General features: G+C 39.8%; 1 protein-coding gene across 2 annotated transcripts; it reads left to right on the forward strand.

Annotated features, from left to right (window-relative positions):
* The first annotated feature begins 2,057 nt into the window (after positions 1–2,057).
* LOC141773717 (NACHT, LRR and PYD domains-containing protein 3-like) lies at positions 2,058–24,495 on the forward strand. 2 transcript variants are annotated; one of them, XM_074645688.1, is made up of 12 exons: positions 2,058–2,187; positions 2,535–2,673; positions 4,829–4,920; positions 9,228–11,019; positions 12,820–12,996; positions 15,326–15,499; positions 17,831–18,004; positions 18,640–18,813; positions 19,666–19,839; positions 20,492–20,665; positions 20,893–21,066; positions 22,452–24,495. In XM_074645688.1, exons 2-12 carry the CDS (start codon positions 2,543–2,545, stop codon positions 22,480–22,482), a joined length of 3,267 nt encoding a protein of 1,088 aa, XP_074501789.1. In that variant the 5' UTR covers positions 2,058–2,187; positions 2,535–2,542; the 3' UTR covers positions 22,483–24,495. The 2 variants fall into 2 exon arrangements, with proteins under 2 accessions (XP_074501789.1, XP_074501790.1); XM_074645689.1 differs by lacking the exon at positions 2,058–2,187 and having other exon boundaries at positions 2,511–2,673.
* The last annotated feature ends 343 nt before the right edge of the window (positions 24,496–24,838 follow it).

Raw genomic sequence — 24,838 nt, forward strand, 5'->3', positions numbered from 1 at the left:
AGTCACCCGTTGGAGCTTTTTCCCCTCAGAAATCAGTGTTGAAGCGGTCGTTATCACCACCGTTCATGTTCTGTTGTTCCTGCTGGAGTTGCTTTCTGCCAGCAGGTGTCACCATTCCCTCTGTTTTACCACAAAGATGGTTCATCTGAATGGATGCAGTGAACACTGAACTGATGATGTGAATGCTTTCTTTCTGACTGACTTGGTTTTGTAAAGGTTAAGTGTCATCATGATGTAGTTAAACTTGATCTAAAATGATGGAAACTGGATTTGAAATTAAACTCAGCATACAAGTTCCACAAACGCCCAAATGGACTCAAGTATGAACTGATTAGAGTTTGGTGGTCAAAGGTCAGAGGTCACTGTGACCTCACAAAACACATTTTTGGCCATAACTCAAAAATGTATATGCTAATTATGACAATTTCACACAATTGTTTATTATGATAAAATGATGAAGTGATGACATTTTGGACAGACATGGATGTAAATTGCAACTTGACTGGTTCGGGAGGCATAAAACTGTGAAGCGGTAATTCTATCTTTTTCTTATTGAAGAGAAAACAAGTTTTTTCATTTCATCTATGTTTAAGTATTTTGAGGTAACTCATTTTAAAATATGTTAGCTAACTTTGCGATATCAACAAAGAAATGTAGCTAACGTTAGTGTTAAGGGTCACTTGCATTTTTTAAAACTAAAACATGTTTCTGTGGTTTTCTGTCCACATTTTAAGATTTACAAATATCTGTTACTGCACTGGACAGTGAACTCATCATTGTAGTAAAGATGATACTGCAGGTATTTTGTCATATTAGTATTCAACAACTGTCTTTGACAGAACCTCTTTAACATCTCACACAATAAATAAAAGTTCACAGTGTTCCTCAGCAGGGAGAGAAAACTGCATGTTCACATGTTATAATAAGTGCAGGAATATATTCTAGTATACTTTACAGTCACAGTAGCTACAGTTTGTGCATCTCATGTCTTGCCTTTAAACTGAAGTCACAGAGCTAAGCAGACTATCTTCTGATAAAATCCTTCTTCAGCAACACTTGGAGCTGTTTTGACTGTGGTTGTATTGGGCAGCTTCCAGGTGTTCATTTGTCACTGTGTGAATGTGATCAGGGTGTTCCTGAAACTGAGAGCATTGCTCTCAGTGAACCTCCCCCTGAATAAATAAAGGTAAAAAAAATAAAATGATTTCAATCAGTTTACCAAGTTGTGATTGTATTTCCAAATCCAGGTTGCTGGAAACGGCACGCCTTTGCTTTTTTTCGTAAAACACAAGCAAAACGTTCACACCTTTTGTATGATATTGGAATTGTATATTGGAAGAAACATCAATATAAACAAATATAACTCACATGATAATATAATACATTTTAAAATTGTGCTTCACATTGTTCTAATTGAGCAATGAAGGTGTGTCATTTCTGGCTACCATCTGTGTTTGGATTATGAAAAAGAGTTGCACAGTTGACCCTCAGGAAAATGGCTGAAATTGTTTTTTATTGTGCAACAGACAGAATAATTTTTCATCCAGATCTTCAGAAGAATTTTATTTGTATAAGTCTTTAAAAGAAAACAGAACAGAAAAAAATCTAGTTTTATACTAAATAGATTTATTTACATAATTTAAACATGAAGTTGAGATCTGTCCATTCCTACACCACCATGTTCTTGTTTGGTTGGCTTCGGCTATGTTTCTAGATTAGGTTTTACACCCTTCATTCACCACACAACCACTCCTCCATCTGCTGACAAACTGATAACACTGATTCACACACCTCATAACCTCACTATGTTTTTTTGGTTATTGTATGTTTAATAATAAATTTGTACACCTTTCAGTTTAAATCCGTGTCACTGCCGTCTCTTGTCATGGCTTATGAGTCGGGTCATGATACTTATAAACAAATCAAGTTAAAAAGCTGATCCGTGTGAGCGCACACACATACACACAAACACATACGCACACGCACACGCACACACACACACACACACACACACACACACACACACAGATAAACTCCTCTGACTTCCTGTAAATAGAGAGGGGAGGAGCCTCACTGACCAGGTGATCAAGGTACATGAACAGGAAGGGAACCCTGACCCTTTACGTGTTCAATGACTCCATTTGGAGTCGACAAAGCAGAATGATGAAGACTGAAGACTGACGCAGGGTGAGTGTTAATCCAACATTTCATTATTTCACTGTCAAAGTCTCTGAGTCAGTTTTCTCCCTGTGGACTGTTGAAGAAAGAAATGTTAGAATGAACTTAACAGTTTGATTCATCTGTGAACACAAAGTCATGATTGGCTGAATAATATTCATTAAACCTGCCGTAACCCAAGAAAACAAGCAGAGATTTAAAGACAACTGACCAGGTGAATGCTGGATGGTTTTATTATACTGTGTGTTATTTCCTGTTTTCTCAGTCTTGCCTGTGACTGTTGAACAAACTTGTTTCCTTTAAATGATCTGAACTCACAATCAATGTTCCTGTTTTACCTCTCAAACTGACTTCAGATCAGAAGATGAGTGATTGTGTGGAGGAAGAGGAGGACAGAGCAGAGTCTCCAGTCTCTAGCTGTCTGTCTATGAAGAGTGACGGGTCCAAAGATCATCCTCCATTCCTCAGTAATGAACCTCGACCCTCAGAGTCAAAGTAAGAGACTGTTTTTACTGTAAGCTGACCTTGTAGACGATGATGCATTGAGGATGAAGACAAAACGTTCTGCTAAAAGATTTATATTCCTCAAAAATGCAGCTTCATGTTGTACTAATTGAGCAAGAACATGTGTCATTTCTGTCTACCATCTATGTTTGGATTATTAAAAAGAATTGCAACTCAGGAAAATAGCTTAAATTATTTTTCATTATGCAACAGACAATAGTTTTTTCTTTCAGATGTTGAGAAGAATCTTAGTCATATAAGTCTGAAAAAAACAAACAAACAGAAATATTACAGATAAAGCACATTAGCTTTTAGCCAAATTGATTTAAACAGAAAAATGAGATAACATTTGACCAAAACTCATTTTAATTCAACCTGTTCAAGCCAAAAGAGATTCTCATGAACACATCGTGTTAAAAAGCTGATTTGTGTGAGCGACACACACACGCCCTCATAGATAAACTCTAAGGTCAAAGTTTTCCTGTAAATGAATAACAGAGCAGAAGGAGGAAAACTGTAGACTGAGACAGGGTGATAGCGGGGCAGATAAGCTGAAATATTTGTAACAATCGTGCATTTTGCGATAGAAGCAACAAATTTGGCACAGATGTAGGTTTATATGTTATGAAAAGATGTAGGTATCGGGGCACTGCAAATTTGCCAGACATTTTTCAAAATGGCCGCAAAATAGACGCTAAATATTCCAAAATGTTGCAGTATACTTTCATTAGCAGTAAAATTGACAGAGATATCGCTGGACAAAGGTCTGGGTCACCAGTAACTTCTAATCACAGTTAAAAGTCAAACTGAACTTTGGTAGAACTTTGGGTTGTATTGCTAACTAGCCGTGATATATGACCAACTAAAGGAGGAAATCATCATCGATTGCTCCCGTGAGTGGATTACGGTTTGTTATGCTTTTTTTCCTATCTCTCTATTTACTCTGTTGCTAGCGAAACAGGTCGCTAAGGTTGCTTTCACTCATAACCCATTTGGTCTGGTTAAAACGAACTCAGGTCCGTTTGCCCGGTTAGTACGGTGTGTTTGGGCTGGTGTGAAAACTCATTCAAACTCTGGTGAAGACCAAACAACCAAACTCTGGTCCACCTTAAAAGGTGGGTCTCGGTCCGCTTCCAACCAAACTCTGATGCGTTTTGTTTCTGGTGTGAAAGCAAGCGAACCAACCACCAGCAGATGATTTCAACATGATTCCAAAAGCTAAACTACTAATAAATCCATCTGCTTAACATTTGCAATATAATGGAGGCTGTGGACAACAGGGAAACTGTCTCTTACCTTTCTGACTTCTTTCGTCTTCCAGTAATTACAGTTTATGCAAGTGCTGTCCATTGAAACGTCCATTGCATGTTGTGACGGTCATCCTGCAGATCGTGACCATGCTAGTAACAGGCACGGCATATTGGTAGCTATAACTAGTTAGATAGTAAAATAACGTTAGCTATAACTAATTCCATAGATACAGTCCTAGACTTTTGTTGACCAAGTAGAGCGCAGATGGGAAAAGTCCGAGATACCTTACTGGTGTCCTGTTCATCACTGTGGAAACTACAAGCTAGCTGCTGCCCAAATCCTGTCATGGATTACTCCGTTCCAATGGACAGCACTTACATTAACTATAACTACTAGAAAACTAAAGTAGTCAGAAAGGTATGACGCAGTTTCCCTGTCTTATAAGTGTTTATTGTTAACACATAAAATAGATTCAGAAAGTGACAGCATGTTTATTTATATTGCAAATGTTGTTTAAATTCTATACTCCATTCATATCATCACTGACAGGCAGTCACTGTTTACCGTGATGACGCTGCCACCTTGTGGTTTCCCAGGGCATCCTCTCAATATGTGCGTACATGAGCAAGTTGCAGTTTGTTTATATAGTTATATAGTTTATATAGTTATTTAGCCTCCAAAATAATATTAATGTTTTATAAATGGCCGTTATTCTTCTTTAATACACAAAGTTCAGCCAGATCACTCATTACAGACTGAATGCTGAATTCAAACAGAAAAGTAACAACACTTTAACTCTTCCCTGTGACCATCTGAGCTTCAGTGTCGGCCAAGTCTTGATATTTTTCAACAACAATCAACAAATCATTTTAGTTATAAAGTAATGTCTCCACAGAGAGAAGAAGAGGAGTCATGCTTCTGTGGAGGAGCTGATGTCCAGAACAAGACCTGGACTGCAGACAGCCAGCCAGACCAGCGCTGTACAAAGTAAGACTGTAGATCGGTCTGATGATGTCTTCATGTCTGGAAACAGGACTTGTTATTTGAATACACTGACTATTGTTGTGACAACTGTTTAAGATCTTCTCCATCATACATATCTGCTCTGTATCACTTGTACTTTAGTCTCCTTTGAGAGAAAATCTGAACCCAAAAGAAATAATTTTATATTTCTATGTTTTGTTTCTATGATAGCACTCCGTCTTTGCATTAACCAACAATCAGAATGATGTTTGTTTTCCATCTGCATAGATGAAAATGGAGAACTATTAAACTCTGTGTAAAGCAACAACATCACTGTTCTATCACAGACAGACAGACACACTGACTAACAGCCAGACAGCAGCCTGAGACACAACAAGAGTGTAGCGTTTTGTAGCGTTATTGCATAGAGCAGATTAATAATCAATCATTAATCGATATCAAAATATGTATCCATAATTAATAACCCAAAATGATTAATCATTAACCCATGAATTGTCATAAAAGGTGAATGAGAGTGGTGACACTCAGCTTCAAATATCACACACAATTACTTTTAATATCATACTTTACCCAGTTTTATAAAAACAGGGAAATATTCACAATTTGATATCAATCAATTGAGTCTCATAATCTCAGGGTTGCTACAGAGTTCTTGGGCATAGTGAACAGTGATTTGAATTGTTTACATACTCACACAAAATCAAGTAACCACGTTCTTTATCAGATGAAGTGTTTATTTGACTAATTACATGACTAAACTACTAACAGAATATAATTGAATAAATGATAAAACAAATGGAAAAAGGAATAAAATGAATAAAGGATAATTAAAGGAATACAGGGAATACAATGATGAACATTCACGGATAGAAACAAATTAAATGTGACCAGGTCAATTCAGTGACTAATATCCCTCTGATTGGATTTTGACATTTGCTTATCAACTAAATTTTGTTTTGATATTAATGTACCATTCAGCAGCAGAGAGTTTAAGAAGCACCAGGGAAGACTGAGAAGCAGTTTCATCCTGTAAATGTAGGCGTGGTCTAATTCAAGTTTAAAATTTACAGATGGATTTCCTAATTCTTCTTGCGTTTAACATTGATTATCCATTCTTGTAAACTGACCATATTTATTAATTGACTATAAAGTTATTTATTAGTCCAGTCATCAAACTGTTTGTCCTCTGAAAATGCATCTATACATCAACCTCACTGAGAAGGCTGGTGGATGGGGGTTGTGCTGTTTGGAGTAGAGCGTTGGCAGATTCTGTCTGGAACACGGCACTTTGGATCTTTTGGATCCAATTTGTGCGACCCGGATTGATTCGTTTCTGTTCTTCAGTGGCTCTCTTTGGCGTCCTCGGGCATCCTCGGATATGGTCGGCTGGCACGTTACCTTGATGCATTTTTCCATCTCCGTCTCTCTCTGTCTGGTGCAGCATCTCTTAAGGTCTTTCTTTAAAGTCTCTTTTCTTCACACTGGCTGGTACCACCAATACATCGTAGATACAGTAGGGCTGCTTCAGGTCTCAGCAGCTGGCTGTTTCAGTCCTCAGGGCATAGCAGCTCCGCAATAGAGCAGAAAAAGAGATGGTTCGGCATGGCAGGATTCAAAGTTCTTTAGCCATATTGGAGCATGTGAGAAGGTCCAGATTCTCTTTTCAGGATGCCGATCTCAGCCTGGCCTGAGAGGCTGGGCCTCCGGTCCTCAGGACGGCGGGCAGCATGTGTCCCTGGTCGTGTTCTTTTCTCATTCACCCCCCTCCTTCCCTGGCATGAGATGCTCAAGGGAGGGGGGGAAAGGCTTAGGGACACAGCTCCCAGAGCGGAAGACCCACCAAGACTAGCTGACTTCTTCTTCTTATCAGTTGAGAAAGGGGTGCAGTGTTTAGTTGACGGGAAAGAGCATTCTCCTCCCATCTGACAACTATACGGATTCTTTCAGTTAAACTTATTTCGCAGGATTAATACTAGTTAATTTGTTTCACATAATCAATTCTTCCATATTTGACGTCTGGGCTTCATCTGCTACAAATAGACATCAAACACTCAGGATATACATAAACCACTGAATAAAACTTGATCAACAGCCTACTTTTTTATATTCAATGTATCTGGTGTCTTCATCGCTTCTCTGAGTTTCAGGGAAAAACCCGGCTTGACCTTTGACCCGTAACTCAGAGAAAAACACAGCTTGGGTCATAAATTGAGGGTTTGTCAACTCCATGAGGGCCTTAGGGGTCATGTAAGCAGTTTCTGGAAGAAGTTTAAGAATTAAGATATAGATGGTCATTGTTTTCATTATCACATTTCCTATTCTTCATCTTTCAGTCATCATTCGCTACAAGAGCCAAAGACTTGAACAACAGCCCACATTATTTCCTGCTAAAGTCTCCTTCTCTAACTTACAAACACACGTCTTGTCCTGCAGAGCGACATGTTGAACAAGCGACCAAAAAAACATCCACTGAGGAAAGTTGCACTGCTAACATCAGTTTTCAGGCTACAGTAGAGTGCTAATTAGCTAGTCAGTTGCAGCACTTTAAACATCTTAAAAAGTGTTGTGATAAAAAAACTAATATCAACATTGGTTAGATTAGATGTTTAACAGGGTCCTGTCACTTCAAATCTATTTCGACCTCACTCTGACCGTCACCACGGTCTTCACCTTGAATGAAGCCATCCGTCTTCCTATCTGCGAGACCATAATATCAACAAAGTCATGTGACTGACCTTAAGAGGCTTGCCCGTAGGCTATAAAGCATCCGGAAACCATGCCTCTTCCTCTTTGCCTTTCTCGCCTCATCTGAGACCGGTAGGTATGTCAAGAAGCCAATAATCCGTCACTTTATTGTAGAGGAACCTTGTGTCCCTGAGGATTTGTGTGTTTTTTCCTGTGATTTCTGTATTTTGTCGTTTTTGTCAGCGGGGTGCTTTAGAGTTATCCCCGCTGCTGTTGTGATACCTGTAAGTAACTTTCTGTTTGTTGCAGGTAAGATAAGTGATATCACCTGCTGTTGATTACTCCCATAGCCTGTTGGCATTTGGATGAGTAGACTGTGGCAGTATTATTTTCCTCTTGGAACATTATGGAAAGCAATTACATATTTAGTTCTTTCAGCTGTTTTGCAAGTTAAGTTTTCTTTTTCCCCTCGTACAGGAGTGGTGATTTAGATGAACTGAAATAAATAAATAGATTTGAGTTATGTAGTGGGGCGTACTCCATGCACTTTTGCAAGGTTTTATAGGGGCAATGTGACATACGCGGCAATCGGCTCCACAGTTTGTATGTCGGCTGCCGAGCATGTTGGCGAGGTGGTGGAATCTTCGGTTCCTTGCGACAATGTTGATATTACTCATCCAAGGTGAAGACCATGGTGACAGTCAGAGTGAGGTCGAAATAGATTGTAAGTTATGTCCATAACTATGGATCAATGAGACCGAACGATGACCGTCACCATCTCTTGTCCCTTGGAATGGGCTGAGGCGTTCGAGGCAGGAAGAAGAGGCCCGGTTTCCGGATGCTTTTTACCTTACGGGCCAGCCTCTTAAGGTGAGTCCCATGACTTTGTTGATATTATGGTCTCACAGATAGGAAGAAGGATGGCTTCATTAAAGGAGAAAACCGTGGTGACGTCTTCGTTCGGTCTCATAGATCCATAGTTATGGACATAGCTTACGTTCCTCTGCTAAAAAAAACACTGTCTGCACTCAGCTTGTAAGTTTCAGATTTAAGCACATTTGTTTACTTTGTCTTTTCCTGTTTTCTGTTCGGCGTTGTGGCACGCCATGAATACAAGCACTTCTACTGCAGGAAAAAAACGAATTTATTTACTGCTGAAAACTCAACATTTCCTTCTGCTTCACATAATAGTCCTCCACCAGTAAGGGGCTTTTATTTTGAAGGAGCTATAGGAAATACAGTATATTTGTCAACAAGACACATATTCTGCATTATGTGATCAGTTTTAAATTTTACAGGGAGGTAGGAACAGCCACAGTGAGCTGTTTAGATGAAGAGCTGCTGGCAAGCAGCTGAGGTTCCGCCTCCTCTGCTGTCAATCAAACATGTGCACCAAGACACAGTCAGAGGCTGAGAGAAAATTTGCATTTCTGAAGTTTCTCTTAAAAAATAATAACTATAAACAATAAATGTAAAAATCACATTGACGTTAGTTTTGACTTCAAGAAGGGATGATGACTTTATAACCTTTACTTCTTTATAGGTTGTTATATTGATTATTTTCATATTGGCAATGAAAATAATAAGTTTCTGTGTTTTGTCTCAAACTTGTCTCTCTCTTTCAGCAGATAGTGGTCTGCAGGAGGTTGTAGATGAACATAAGATCAGTCTGAGGAGGATATGTGAATGTGTGACTGGAGAAACTGATGAAACAGGAAGTAGAACCCTCCTCAACAGGATCTACACTGAGCTCTACATCACAGATGGACAGAGTGAAGAGGTTAATACCCAACATGAGGTGTGGCAGCTTGAGACAGCTTCCAAGAAGAAGACCCTCCATGACACTCCAATCAAGTGCAATGACATCTTTAAAGCCTTACCTGACCAACAGGGACACATCAGAGTCGTTCTGACGAACGGCGTCGCTGGCATTGGAAAAACCTTCTCAGTGCAGAAGTTCACTCTGGACTGGGCAGAGGGCTTGGAAAACCAAGATGTAAGTCTGGTGATTCTGCTTTCGTTCAGGGAGCTGAACTTGATCAGAGATGAGCAGTACAGTCTTCTCATGCTGCTCCATGTTTTCCATCCAACATTACAGAAGGTCACAGCAGAGAAGCTCGCTGACTGTAAAGTTCTGTTCATCTTTGATGGCCTGGATGAAAGCAGACTTTCACTGGATTTCCACAACAACGAGGTTGTGTCTGATGTCACCCAGAAGTCATCAGTCAACGTGCTGTTGACAAACCTCATCGAGGGGAATCTGCTTCCCTCAGCTCTCGTCTGGATAACTTCCCGACCTGCAGCGGCCAATCAGATCCCTCTTGCATGTGTTGACAGGTTAACAGAAGTACGAGGCTTCACTGACGCCCAGAAGGAGGAGTACTTCAGGTGGAGAGTCAGTGATGAAAAGCTGTCCAGCAGAATCATTTCACACATCAAGACATCCAGGAGCCTCCACATCATGTGTCTAATCCCAGTCTTCTGCTGGATCACTGCTACAGTTCTGGACCACATGTTGACTACAGACCAGAGAGGAGAGCTGCCTAAAACCCTGACCGACATGTACTCACACTTCCTGGTGGTTCAGACAAAGAGGAAGAAGCAGAAGTATGGTGAGGGACATGAGACGAGTCCACAGGAGCTGATGAAGGATGACAGGGAAGTTCTTCTGAAGCTGGGGAGGCTGGCGTTTGAACATCTGGAGAAAGGAAACATCACGTTCTACCAAGAAGACCTGGAGCGGTGTGGTCTTGATGTCACAGAGGCCTTGGTGTACTCAGGAGTTTGTACAGAGATCTTCAAAAGAGAGTGCGTGATCTTCCAGAAAACAGTTTACTGTTTTGTTCACCTGAGCATTCAGGAGTTTCTGGCTGCAGTCTACATGTTCAACTGTTACACAAACAGCAACACAGAGGTACTGGAGGACTTCCTTGGAGAAGAATATGTTCATTCAACCCTGGATGTCTTCCTGAGGAGAGCCATGATGAAATCCCTTGAAAGTAAAAATGGCCACCTGGACCTGTTTGTTCGCTTCCTTCATGGCCTCTCTCTGGAGTCCAACCAGAGTCTCTTAGGAGGTCTGCTAGGTCAGACAGACAACAGTCCAAAAATCATCCATAGAGCCATCAACAACCTGAAGGAGATGAACATGTATAAAACCTCTCCTGACAGAAGCATCAACATCTTCCACTGTCTGATTGAGATGAACGACCACTCAGTACATCAGGAGATCCATGAGTTCCTGAAGTCAGAGAACAGATCAGAGAAGAAACTCTCTGAGATCCACTGCTCAGCTCTGGCCTACATGCTGCAGATGTCAGAGGAGGTTCTGGATGAGTTGGACCTGAAAAAGTACAACACAACAGACGAGGGACGAAGTAGACTGATTCCAGCTGTGAGGAACTGCAGAAAAGCTCTGTAAGTCCAGTTGTGATTAACTTTATAGATCAGTGTAGATTACTAGTTTAGTTCTTCAAATATACAAACTATAAATTATTCTTAAAATATAATATTCTTATAAGTGTTCCACGTGTTTATTACATAAATATGTCAGTTGTATTTTGTCACAGATGTTTTTGAGCTGTTTCAAATGTTGAGTTAATAATGTTTCAGTTGGTTCTGTTTCTAGCTGTCAAGTTAATAAACATACATATACTATTTATTTCTAATAATTGTTACATTTTACAGTTTTTTCTTATTTATCTTTTTGGGTGATGGAGACGACATGTGAACCTGGTAAAACAAATGAAAAAAACATAGATCAGCTGTCTGGTGGAGCGCTGGGTCTAACCAGTGTAACGGCAGCAACAGAACGTTTGCTGATCCAGCAGAGAGTCGGGGCGGTCCTGGGATCAGAGCCCTGGTGCTGGGTTTTGCTTTCAATAGGCCTTGCACCACATTACACGTTACCTTGTGTGTTTTTGGGCTCATCTCTTTCATTGGCTTCAAATCCAATATGTTGCCATATTGCCGCAGTTTTAGTTTTCTTTGAGACCAGCTCTGCCATGTCTCGTCTCATAATATTACGTTAATCATGTTGTCATATTGCTTATTTGTAATGCAATACAGGCTGGATTTAGCACTGTGACTCTGTCGGCACAGGTTGTTGATGTAGGCTGCTTTTAATTTGCCAGAACGTGTCATAATGACAAATGTCGGTTCTGCCGGTTAGCATAAAATCAAACCGGTTTAAGCTCGTACACCAGACCGGACCGGCAAAACCAAAAATCGACCCAACTCTAGCATTAGCCACCATAAACTACTCGTCATACGAGACAAAGATTGTCGAGTGTGTTGAATCGAGCAATGGTGCATTTTATTGCGTTACTTTTTTTCCTTTTCCTTTTATTCTGTTACTCACAGAAGGAAACTCAAGTGTTTCTCTCTCTTGTTGGTGTAGAGAAGAGTAGTAGCAGGAAATACACAGCTTCCGCCAATAACAGCGGTCTGATGCATATATAACAGCAGAATGGTAGAATTCAGACTTTTTAAGAGATCTCATACACACCAAAGATCAATGTTATGTTTTTAATGCTGATACACTGATAACATCTTTCTGATGATATTATGTTGAAAATTATGCAACCCTATTGGTTCGTTAATTGTGTTTGTGAGCTGAATACGTTTGATGCTCAGAAAAGAGTGTTAATGACAAAACGCCATGCAGTCATCAAAATATCTAATTATATGAATGTTTAATTATGTACAGGTCTAATATTATTATGCGATTTGTTTAATTTCTCTACCGTTTGGCAGCAGTCACTGAATTTTCCCATTTATGGACGTGAACCTGACAGCAGCAGGTAGCTAGCAAAGAGAGGTCATCTTTCTCAACTGTATTATTATTACTTATTCACTGAGTTTTAATGTGTTTTTCTAATCAAAAAGGCCTCATGCTAACTTTGTGGAGACAGACCTGGGATCAGATCACACTGACAGACTGGACATTATGGAAGCCTCAATATAACTAAATTTTCTCTCTCTTCATCTGCAAGATTATAGAAAAACAAAGATTAAAAGTCTTGCGGGTTGAGAGAGAGCGATGAGAATTATTGTTTTATGTCAAACAGTGAGATGAGATTAGATGAACCACTGATGTGAAGAGTAAATGTTAATCAAAGAAGTATGTATCAAACTGTTTAGTCATCAAATGCATGAAGTAAATATGAACTGTCCTCTTTCATAATAACATATTTTGTAATTTTTGTGTCATGACAGACTTTCTGGCTGTCGGATCTCAGATACTCTCTGTGAAGTTGTGGCCTCAGCTCTGAAGTCCAACCCCTCCCATCTGAGAGAGCTGGACCTGAGTGAAAACTATGACCTGCAGGATTCAGCAATGAAGCTGCTGTCTGCTGGACTGGAGAGTCCAAACTGTAGACTGGAGACTCTGAGGTCAGTTCACTGACTGTAGCTTATGTATAGTCGTGTGTACACACACTCTCTATGCACTGGCTCTGCTCCAGATGGCTTTAGAAAGGGACACGTTTTCGTGTCGGCCACTGTAGCTCTCCAACACGCTTGGCACACAGGAGAGGCTTCAGTTGTTTGCAATCTCTTTACGTCACCGCTATATACCGCCAGATCCTACACACTGGACCTGGCATCTAACTAAAAACCCATTAAAAAAATCTATTGACTTCCAGACGAGGGAACCGGAAGTGCTAAAATGCTGACTCATTTCTGGGTTTTAGGACTCATTCCTGTAGTGCTCTATTTGAACATGTCTAAAAGTGCAGCACTCTTCAACAAACACGTATTGCACCAACTTAAAACTACATAAGTGATGATTATGAACGACACCATCAAATTAGAGGTTTCTACGGTTCTAAGTTATTCCATCGGCCTTTTTGACAGCAGATTTAACTGTGCCCTGTTTTCATGTCAGCATTGTCAAATCATTTGATGTCACAGACATTTAGATTGCAACAAAAAAGAAATAAATATTCTGCATCAGAAACATCTTTGCAGGTTCATATTTTTTTCAAGTCTATCTCAATACAATACTCACATGTTCATATTTACATTCAAAGAGTTATTGATGTCTGTCATCATTCTTTCTGTCTGTGAAGCAATCCCCGTATAACCTGAGTGTTACGAGATGAGGACTAAATCCACAGTCTTGTTCTGTGTAACATTTTCTTTTAAAGTTGATCTAAAACTAATCGGAGGCTTCAGCAGTCTGAGTTATATGTATTAGGGCTGGGTGACTTGGAGAAAATCAAATATCACGATATTTTTTTCCAAATACCTCGATATCGATATTGCGACAATACTGAACGGTTGACCATTGGTGCTTTCACACAATATTTACACAATGACAATTTTGATAAATAATCACCAGTAATGTGGATGTAATGACTAAAGCGAGTCTACATGTGGCTGCCGTCCAATAATGACAAATAATAAAACAGATACAATAGCTACACTTTACTGTAATGTAGCCTTTAAAACCAGGAGAAAACAACACTTATGCCATATCATGATATTACTAGGGCTGTCAGTCAATTAAAATATTTAATCACAATTAATCGCATGATTGTCCATGATTAATCTCAAATTAATCACACATTTTTTTTTATCTGCTCAAAATGTACGTTAAACGGAGTTTTCTCAAGTCCTCTTATCAACATGGGAGTGGGCAAATATGCTGCTTTATGCAAATGTATGTATATATTTATTATTGGAAATCAATCAACAACACCAAACAATGACAAATATTGTCCAAAAACCCTCACAGGTACTTTATTTAGCATAACAAATATGCTCAAATCATAACATGGCAAACTGTAGCCCAACAGGCAACAACAGCTGTCAGTGTGTCAGTGTGCTGACTTGACTATGACTTGCCCCAAACTGCATGTGATTATCATAAAGTGGGCATGTCTGTAAAGGGGAGACTCGTAGGTACACATAGAACCGAATTTCATTCACATATCTTGAGGTCAGAGGTATTTAACCTCCTTCCTGACGAGCATTAACTTTGACAGACTTAGATATTACCTTATCCAAAATCTAGGACGATATCTAGTCTCATATCGATATAATATGGATATATTGCCCAGCCCTAGTATGTATCCAATAAGTATGTTGTGTTTGACAGTTTCCTTGTTGAGCTGCAGGAGAAATAGTAACTCAAAGAAGGTATTTGGTACTAAACAGTCTGTAACTTTGGTAAACACTCACTTGATTTGTCTGACTCAGACTGCTGAATCTTCATATTAGTTTGAGTTGAACTTATGAAGTCATTTCTTAGAGTGTAGTTGTGTTATGAAGGGACCACTTCAAAGGAGGAATGATTACTGCCACCAATAACTTTTAATGTACAGACACACTTGAACGAATATGGACCTTTTCTGTAAATTGCATAAACCTACTAAGCTACCAGATAGAGTCAGAAGAAGGCCACGTCATAAATGAAAAGTCCAACAAGTCTGATTTGATATTGATCCTTTAATTCCCGACTTGACTGAGATCAGCAGCATGTTATTGATGTGTGTTGACATGAATAGGTGTATGAATGCTGTGGTGACATTTGGATGGTATCTGTAGAAGGCTGACATTATGATGATCCACAATAACACAATGACAAAGTCATTCTACTCATTTTTGGGAAAAGATCATTGGTTAGGACATAGTAATGTTGAGCTACACATTTAAAACCTGAACACATCTGATTGGATTATAAAGTGATTTTTATCTTCATCATTTATTCTTTATTCAGATTATGGCGCTGCAGTTTGTCAGAGATCAGCTGTGCTTCTCTGGCCTCAGCTCTGAAGTCCAACCCCTCCCATCTGAGAGAGCTGGAGCTGAGTGGAAACAACCTGCAGGATTCAGGAGTGAAGCTCCTGTGTGGTTTTCTGGAGAGTCCACACTGTAGACTGGAGACTCTGAGGTCAGACACCATTCTTTACTTCTGTGCTGAGATTAAAATGATGTGAAAGTTGTGGTGACACTAAACCACAGACATAAGGCTGATATTATTACAGTCCATTGACTGTGGCATAACAATGTTGAGCTACACATTTAAAACCATAATATATCACAATACTTGACTTTCATCATGTTTCTTTTTTTCCAAGAAATGATAATAAGAAAAACGTAAGTATGAAGAATAAATAAATAATCTCTATTTCAGCTAACAGACAATAACAAATATACTGGGGAAAAAAAAGTTCGGAAACTTGTGTTTGGTTGATTATTTCTCTGTTGTTACAATGCTAATTGGCATTGTATTTTACATTGTTGGAAAGCCTGTTTATTTACCTTCGCAATGATGTCCAACTTGTAAGGATCATGCATTTGTGGGATGAGCAGCACAACTGATTATGTGGGTTGTGCCCAAGAAAAATTTGCCAAAATGCTCTGCCAAAACACTGACTGAGGGGAGACACTTATCACCCCAAAATGGGGACCTGATAAAGAGGCCCAGCACCATGGGCAGGTAAGATCAAGTCACATCCGGGTTGCACCTAGCACCAACTCACCAAAGGAGGTTCCGACTGCAACATTGAAGCGGTACAATCTGGTGAAGGTTGATGGAACTGACTATGTGGCTGCCGTGCAAATCTCGTCTAGAGAGGCACCCTGCCACAGTGCCAGTGAGGTCGCTACACCTCGTGTCAAGTGCGCACGCACCCCTGGTGGCAATGGCCCATCCGTCTCCTAATAAGCCTGTTGGATTGTCTCAACAACCCAGCGTGACAACCTTGACTTCGATGGTGGCCTACCCAAGCACTCCGGTTTGAAACAAATAAACAACTTGTCCGTTTGTCTAAACACCTGCGTTCGTTTTACGTACATCGCCGGGGTCCTAACCGGGCATAGTGTCGACTGTTGTCGGTCGGCTCCCTCCCACTCTTGAGGGGAGTAGAAAGGACGAAGTTCAACTGACTGGCTCATGTGCATTTCCGAGAGTATTTTAGTGAGGAAAGCCGGATTAGGGCGAAGGATCACCCCCGCACCATCTAGCAGAAACCTGCAGCAGCTATGATGAATAGATAGAGCCTGCAGCTCCCCTACTCTCTTCACAGAGGTCACTACCAGAAGGAAGGCTGTTTTAAGTGACAGCAATTTCAGCTCTGCAGATGCAATAGGCTCAAAAGGGGGGCGCTGCAATGACCCCAGGACACGATCCAAATCCCAGAGGGGCAAAGCTGGCCCTCTACTACGAGCTGTAAGCCTATGAGCCCCCTTGAGGAACTGTGAGATCAGAACACACCAGCTCTCTGGGAGTCTGAGTTCCCCAACCCGAGCAGCCTTAATAGCAGCCCCCAGAGCTTGAGACCCTGGGGGCAGGGGTGGAACAGTGACCTCCCTGCCCGAGACAGCAGGTTTCTCCTGACTGAAAGCTCCCATGAAGCTCTGTGCAGGAGAGGTGGAATGTCGGAAAACCATGTCATGTGGGGCCAGTTTGGGGCCACCAGAATCACTCTCCTGTTCTCCGCCTGCTCTCTCCAAAGAAGAGGCGGCAGAAGGCTGGCCGCCTGGCCCTGTGTGCTGGGCTTGCTTTCGGGAGAGGGATTCGAAACCTCTCTTAACAATCTCTGCTTTCTGCTACTACAGCGTGTAGACACAGCTTACGTGCTCCGTGGAGATCAAAATGGCAATGATCCCACGCCAACGCATGCGTTTATAGACTCGCGTCTAGGCGTGGCCGGCAGTGCCGGTGTGTCTTAAATAAGTATCTGTTCTGTAAAGTGGAATTATAGTGAGGTTACAGCAGAAGATGTTACATGGACCCTTGTATGTGTGAACTCCGTTCTGAGAAATAAACAGACTATGTTACTACATCGTTAAGCCGAATCGCGGCCTCCTTTATGTGCACTCTCACACAACAGTAACATAACAGTATCCACGTCACCTGACCCCGGAGGGGTCACTCCCCATACATATGGAATATGTAGGCTGGAGAGAAAGTCTCGATACGATAGGGAACATGATTTGTATAGATGGATCCTCTGGTGGAGCTGTCAGAGTTTAAGAGGTGAAGTCACTACGTCTTTATTGAAGTAGCAGCACGTTGTCATATTAATGAGAGCTCTGTTTCACTTTTTGTATTTTACAGTTTTTAACCTGCATCCTGTTGGCTTCAGGTGTTTGGAGTTTACATTTTCTAAACTTCTACGTTCTAAACCTTCTTCAACTCTGAACAGATTATTAAACATTGAATGATTTCAAGCAGGAACATTGTCTTCTAAAGTTACATAATTTATTCTTTATTCAGATTGTATGGCTGCAGTTTGTCAGAGATCAGCTGTGCTTCTCTGGCCTCAGCTCTGAAGTCTAACCCTTCCCATCTGAGAGAGCTGGATCTGAGAGGAAACAAGCTGCAGGTTTCAGATGTGAAGCTCCTGTGTGGTTTTCTGGAGAGTCCACACTGTAGACTGGAGACTCTGAGGTCAGTTCACTGACTCTCTGTTACTATTATAGATCTTATATGTTTAATTAACAATTGAACCTAATTTATGTACAAACATAACTTACACTGATAAAGTTGTTAATGTCCTTATCTTCATATGTTCATGTTTCTTGAACTAAATTTAGTCTGCAGTCACAAAAGACTTAATATTTGTTTTACATTGATCAAGTTTACTTCATGAAGTAGAATTTTTTTAGGTTTTGGTTAATTTCAATGTGTATTCACAAATAATGTCTGATCATTAATATTGATCCTTCAGAAGACACACACACACACACACACACACACACACACACACACACCAAATGCAGCTGTGTATATGATCAATATAATATTGATCCTCTAAATCCAGACTTGACTGAGATCAGCAGCATGTTATTGATGTGTGTTGACATGAATAGGTGTAAGAATGTTGTGGTGACATTTGGATGAAATCTGTAGAAGGCTGACCTTATGATGATCAACAATAACACAATGACAAAGTCACTCTACTCATTTTAGGGAAAAGCTCATTGATTAGGATATAGTAATGTTGAGCTAAACATTTAAAACCTGAACACATCTGACTGGATTATAAAGTGATTTTTTATCTTCATCATTTATTCTTTATTCAGATTGAGGGACTGCAGTTTGACAGAGATCAGCTGTGCTTCTCTGGCCTCAGCTCTGAAGTCCAACCCCTCCCATCTGAGAGAGCTGGAGCTGACTGACAACAAGCTGCAGGATTCAGGAGTGAAGCTCCTGTGTGGTTTTCTGGAGAGTCCACACTGTAGACTGGAGACTCTGAGGTCAGACACGATATTCTACTTCTGTACTGAGATTAATATGATGTGAAAGTTGTGGTCACACTAAACTGCAGACATAAGGCTGATATTATACTGATCCACACTGAGTATGTTAATGCTAAAGTACATTTTCTTCTTCAGTGGTTTAGTCCATTGACTGTGGCAGAGCAATGTTGAGCTACACATTTAAAACCTTAATATATCACAACTCTTGACTTTCATCATGTTTCTTTTTTTCCAAGAAATGATAGTAAAAAATATATAAGTATGAAGAATAAATAAATAATCTCTATTTCAGCTATCACACAATAACAAATATATTCAGTAGTTGTTTAATATATACATTTTATGAAGATATATGATGCTTGTACTTACTGAGTAGTTTAAACTGAAGATGCTTTGATTTTATGACTCCACTATTGCTAAAATATATGTTGTAGATGTCTTATCTTATATGTCTTTTGTTCACATTTCCCCAAAATCCATCCTGACATATTTGACATCTTTGGAAACTTTGAGATCTTGAGTTGAATCTTGAATCAATTTGTGTTTGGCTGCACAAAATTAGTTTGTATAGATGGATCCAGTGGTGGAGCTGTCAGAATTTAAGAGGTGAAGTCACTACGTCTTTATTGAAGTAGCAGCACGTTGTCATTCATATTAATAAGAGCTCTGCTTCACTTTTTGTATTTTACAGTTTTTAACCTGCATCCTGTTGGCTTCAGGTGTTTGGAGTTTACATTTTCTAAACGTCTATGTTCTAAACCTTCTTCAGCTCTGAACAGATTATTAATCATTGAATGATTTCAAGCAGGAACGTTGTCTTCTAAAGTTACATAATTTATTCATATTCAGATTGTGGCGCTGCAGTTTGTCAGAGATCAGCTGTGCTTCTCTGGCCTCAGCTCTGAAGTCCAACCCCTCCCATTTGACAGAGCTGGATCTGAATGACAACAACCTGCAGGATTCAGGATTGAAGCTCCTGTGTGGTTTTCTGGAGAGTCAACACTGTAGACTGGAAACTCTGAGGTCAGTTCACTGATTCTCTGTTACCATTATAGATCGTATATGTTTAATGAACAATTTAACCTAATTTAAGTACAAACATAACTTACATCCATAAAGTTGTTAATGTCCTTTTCTTCATATTTTCATGTTTCTTGAACTAAATTTACTCTGCAGTCACAAAAGACTTGTGTTTCTTAAAGAAACTGTAGAAAATGTCCACTGTTAGGTTGTTAAAGTAAATTAATATATATCATTTTTGGTAAATGTTCACATCTGGATACAGAAGATCCTCTGAACTAATATTGGTTTTATATTGATCAAGTTTACTTCATGAAGTAGAAATATTTCTCTGGTTTCTGTTTGTTTCAACGTGTTCCACAAATAATGTCTGATCATTGATATTGATCCTTCAGCACACACACACAGATTAGCAGCATGTTATTGATGTGTGTTGACATGAATAGGTGTATGAATGTTGTGGTGACATTTGGAGGATGTCTGTAGAAGGCTGACATTATGATGATCCACAATAACACAATGACAAAGTCACTCTATTCATTTTGGGGAAAAGATCACTGATTAGGACATAGTAATGTTGAGCTACACATTTAAAACTTGAACACATCTGACTGGATTATAAAGTGATTTTTTATCTTCATTCATCTTTATTCAGATTGTGGAGCTGCAGTTTGTCAGAGATCAGCTGTGCTTCTCTGGCCTCAGCTCTGAAGTCCAACCCCTCCCATCTGAGAGAGCTGGAGCTGAGCCTCAACAAGCTGCAGGATTCAGGAGTGAAGCTCCTGTGTGGTTTTCTGGAGAGTCCACACTGTAGAATGGAGACTCTGAGGTCAGACACCATTTTTTAATTCTGTACTGAAATTAATATGATGTGAAATTTGTGGTGACACTTAACTACAGACATAAGGCATCCTGTTGGCTTCAGTTGTTTGGAGCTTACATTTTCTAAACTTCTACCTTCTAAACCTTCTTTAGCTCTGAACAGATTATTAATCATTGAATGATTTCAAGCAGTAACGTTGTCTTCTTAAGTTACATAATTTATTCTTTATTCAGATTGAGTTACTGCTGGTTGTCAGAGATCAGCTGTGCTTCTCTGGCCTCAGCTCTGAAGTCCAACCCCTCCCATCTGAGAGAGCTGGATCTGAGAGGAAACAAGCTGAAGGATTCAGGAGTACAGCTGCTGTCTGGTTTTCTGGAAAGTCAACACTGTGGACTGGAGACTCTGAGGTCAGTAAACAGTCAGAGTAGGTCCATGGTGGTATCAGCAGTATTGTTGTGATGTGTTTCCTCATTTAAGCTGTGAGAGGAGAACGGTGACACAGAGAGAGAGAGAACAGTCAGCCAATCACATCAGCCAGAAGCTTGTTGTGATCATGTGTTAGAGTAAATGTGAAGAAGATGTTGTTGTTGTGTTCAAGTCTCCAGAAAATAAAGCTGGATTACAGCTGACAGCATCACAACATGTATAGAGACAGTGGTCCTCATACATCAAACTGTCGTACCATCAAATCTGATCAGAAAGTCTTTGTTCTCTCATTGATCAGTTCATCTTTGTCACAGCTCTGAGATCAGTCTGACTCAAGCCTCAAATCACTGGCTCTTATTTCATAGAACCATCGTTACATTTAGTAACCATGATGTTGTCTTTATACAGACCAGAACCTCTGCTGAAGACCAGTAATCATTTGTAATTCAAATGTCACTGAGACACTGTTTTTTAACATATTTGAACCCTAACAGCAATAAATCCATCATTAAAGTGAGCAGTGAATATCTCTCTGATTCTTCAGTAATGATGCATTCAGCACTCTCAGCAGTTTATTTCCACTGGGTAATTCAGTGAAATCTACAGACTTGATGCTCAAAATCTCCACAGGTCTGTGAGTGCTGAGCTCAGTGTGTTCACGCCAATATATTAACATGAGAGCTGAAAGGAAGCTCTAAGGCTACGCTACACAGACTGAAGTCCCTGCTGCTCTTTATACTGGATGTTTTATTTCTATTTTACCTTTATTTAACCAGATAAGTCAACTGAGGACCAATTCTCATTTGCAATGACGACCTGGCCAAGAGGCAGCAACAGAAGGCAAGGCCATACAAGATATTAGATCATAGAACATAACGATTAGTGCAATAAAACATTAGACAAAATTAAAACATGAAAACATCACAATATATACAGTACACAACAATATAAATATATATATGTGCTGTGTTCCAGGGAGGCAAATTCAGAAATCAGTGATTCAGTGATTCACCAATTCAGTGATCAGAAACTATCGCTTGTAATAAGTTATTAAAGGAGGGTAACGGGATGAGGGTGTGGAGTTTTAGCGTCTTTTGTAACTTGTTCCAGTCACTAGGAGCAGCAAACTGGAATGAGTGACGACCAAAGGAGGTGAGGACTTTAGAAACGACCATACTGATGAATTTGCTAGAACATAAATTGCTGTTACTGTTGCAGATATTGAGTAGTCAGCGGAGATATGGAGTTTTTTTTTCTAATGATAGTTTTATAAATGAACTGTGTGCTGTATCACTGACTGACAGCTGATGAAGGGAGTCTCTGTAAACACTGATTCATGACTTCTGTTGTCTTCTTCTCTCTTCAGATTGAGGTGGTCTCTGTCAGAGTCTGAGTGATCAGAAAAGTGGATGTGTTGAGAGGATCAGCTGTGTCCTGATGATCCATAGAGGTTCACCACCTGGACCTGGATTTTATTTTGTCTTTTTTTTTTTTATTCATTCATATATTCTGAACCCAAAATGCCTCTGCAGATGGTAAATGGTAAACGGACTTGCATTTATATAGCGCTTTTCTAGTCTTCCGACTGCTCAAAGTTCTTTACACTACATGTCAGAATTCACCCATTCACACACACATTCATACACTGATGGCAGAGGCTGCTAAGGTGCCAACTTTGCCCATCAGGATTTAATCTAATCTAAATACTCATTCACACACTCGACATGTGACTCGGAGCAGTCGGGGATCGAACCACAAACCTTCCGATTCGTGGACAACCTGCTCTACCCTCTGAGCAACAGCCACCCCAGATCAGTTCAGTTTATGACAACATAACTGTAGATTAACACATTTAAATAGATCTTTCTGCTTTGCTTTGTGTTGCAGCTCCACCCTGTGGAACGGTGGAGTTTTGCTGTTTATTTCCACATATTTCTAAATAACAGTAGAAGGTAATGAAGTTACCCTTTTAAAACCAAGCCCCCAGGAAGAGCGCCGGGCTTTGATGCCCATTTTCATAGTGGTCAAACGGCGGTACTACAACTTCCGTGTCCGTCACTTGATGCTATTGGGCCCAAAAATACTTTTTCCCATAGACTGACAGTGGGAAAGAGATGTCTGTAACTCAGTGGATATTTTCTTTTTTAGGTAAATCAACTTCCCAGTGTGAACACTCTAATAGCCCTTATTTAAATCATTAGGTCCTAAAAGTTGAAAATGCACTAATAGCTGAATGTGAATGTGTGAATGAGACCCAGACCAAGGCTGGAATGAAGGCTGGGAGGCGGAGTTATAGGAAACACTTTTGCGCCTGCTCTATGGGCCCAATGGATGAGGAAGATCACCGGATGATCCGGGTACTTTATCACTCGGCAGTCGAGCCATTTTGGTTTCATGCTCCACTGAGCAACTCTCATAAGAATGAATGGGAGCCTCTAACGCTTTATCAAGTTCTCTTTATACATCCATGATTAACACCAATACCAGCCATTTCTCATATTATCAAAGATAAATATTTGCTTGTAACAAACAGAAATAATTAGATAAAATCTTAATTCAGTCGAGGCTTCACTTAAGTTTCTCAACTGACTAAAAACAGATTACGTCTGGATTTTGGTGGAAAGTCAGCACTTTCATATTTTATATAATGTTTGGTGTAAAATAAACAAACAGATCTGATTAACATGCATACTCTAGATTTTATATTCACTAATCATGTACATACAGGAAAATTCCAGTTTCATGGTTGACTCTGCTAGTTTTAACATTACATGACTGAACACAGACACATAAAGTCGCCCGTGGAGCTTTTTCCCCTCAGAAATCAGTGTTGAAGCGGTTATCATCAACACCGTTCATGTTCTGTTGTTCCTGCAGGAGCTGCTTTCTGCCAGCAGATGTCACCATTTCCTCTGTTTTATCATAAAGGTGGTTCATCTGAATGGATGCAGTGAACACTGAACTGATGATGTGAATGCTTTCTTTCTGACTGACTTGGTTTTGTAAAGGTTAAGTGTCATCATGATGTAGTTAAACTTGATTTAAAATGATGGAATCGCCCGCTTGGAGTTAAGGATAAAGTGATTAGAGTTTGGTGGTCATAGGTCACTGCGACCTCACAAAACACATTTTTGGCCATAACTCAAGAATTGATATGCTAATTATGACAATCACACAAATGTTTATTATGATAAGATGATGAAGTTATGACATTTTGGACAGACATGGATGTAAACTGTAGCTTGACTGGTTGGGGGAGGCAGAAAACTGTGAGGCGGTAATTCTTGTTTTTTTTTCTTTTTGAAGAGAAAACAATTTTATTTATTTCATCTATGTTTAAGTATTGTGAGTTAACTAATTTTAAAATGATTTAGCTAACTAAGCGATATTAACAAAGAAATAACGTTAACGGTCACTTGCATTGTTTAAAACTTAAACATGTTTCTGTGGTTTTCTGTCCACATTTTAAGATGAACAAATATCTGTTACTGCACTGGACAGTGAACTCATCATTGTAGTAAACATGAGACTGCAGGTATTTTGTCATATTAGTATTCAGCAACTGTCTTTGACAGAACCTCTTTAACATCTCACACAATAAATAAAAGTTCACAGTGTTCCTACGCAGGGAGAGAAAACTGCATGTCCACATGTTATAATAAGTGCAGGAGTATATTCTAGTATACTTTACAGTCCCAGTAGCTACAGTTTGTGCCTCTCATGTCTTACCTTTAAACTCAAGTCACAGAGCTA

Source organism: Sebastes fasciatus, chromosome 9, assembly GCF_043250625.1.
Source record: "Sebastes fasciatus isolate fSebFas1 chromosome 9, fSebFas1.pri, whole genome shotgun sequence".
In the NCBI taxonomy this organism is placed as follows: domain Eukaryota; kingdom Metazoa; phylum Chordata; class Actinopteri; order Perciformes; family Sebastidae; genus Sebastes; species Sebastes fasciatus.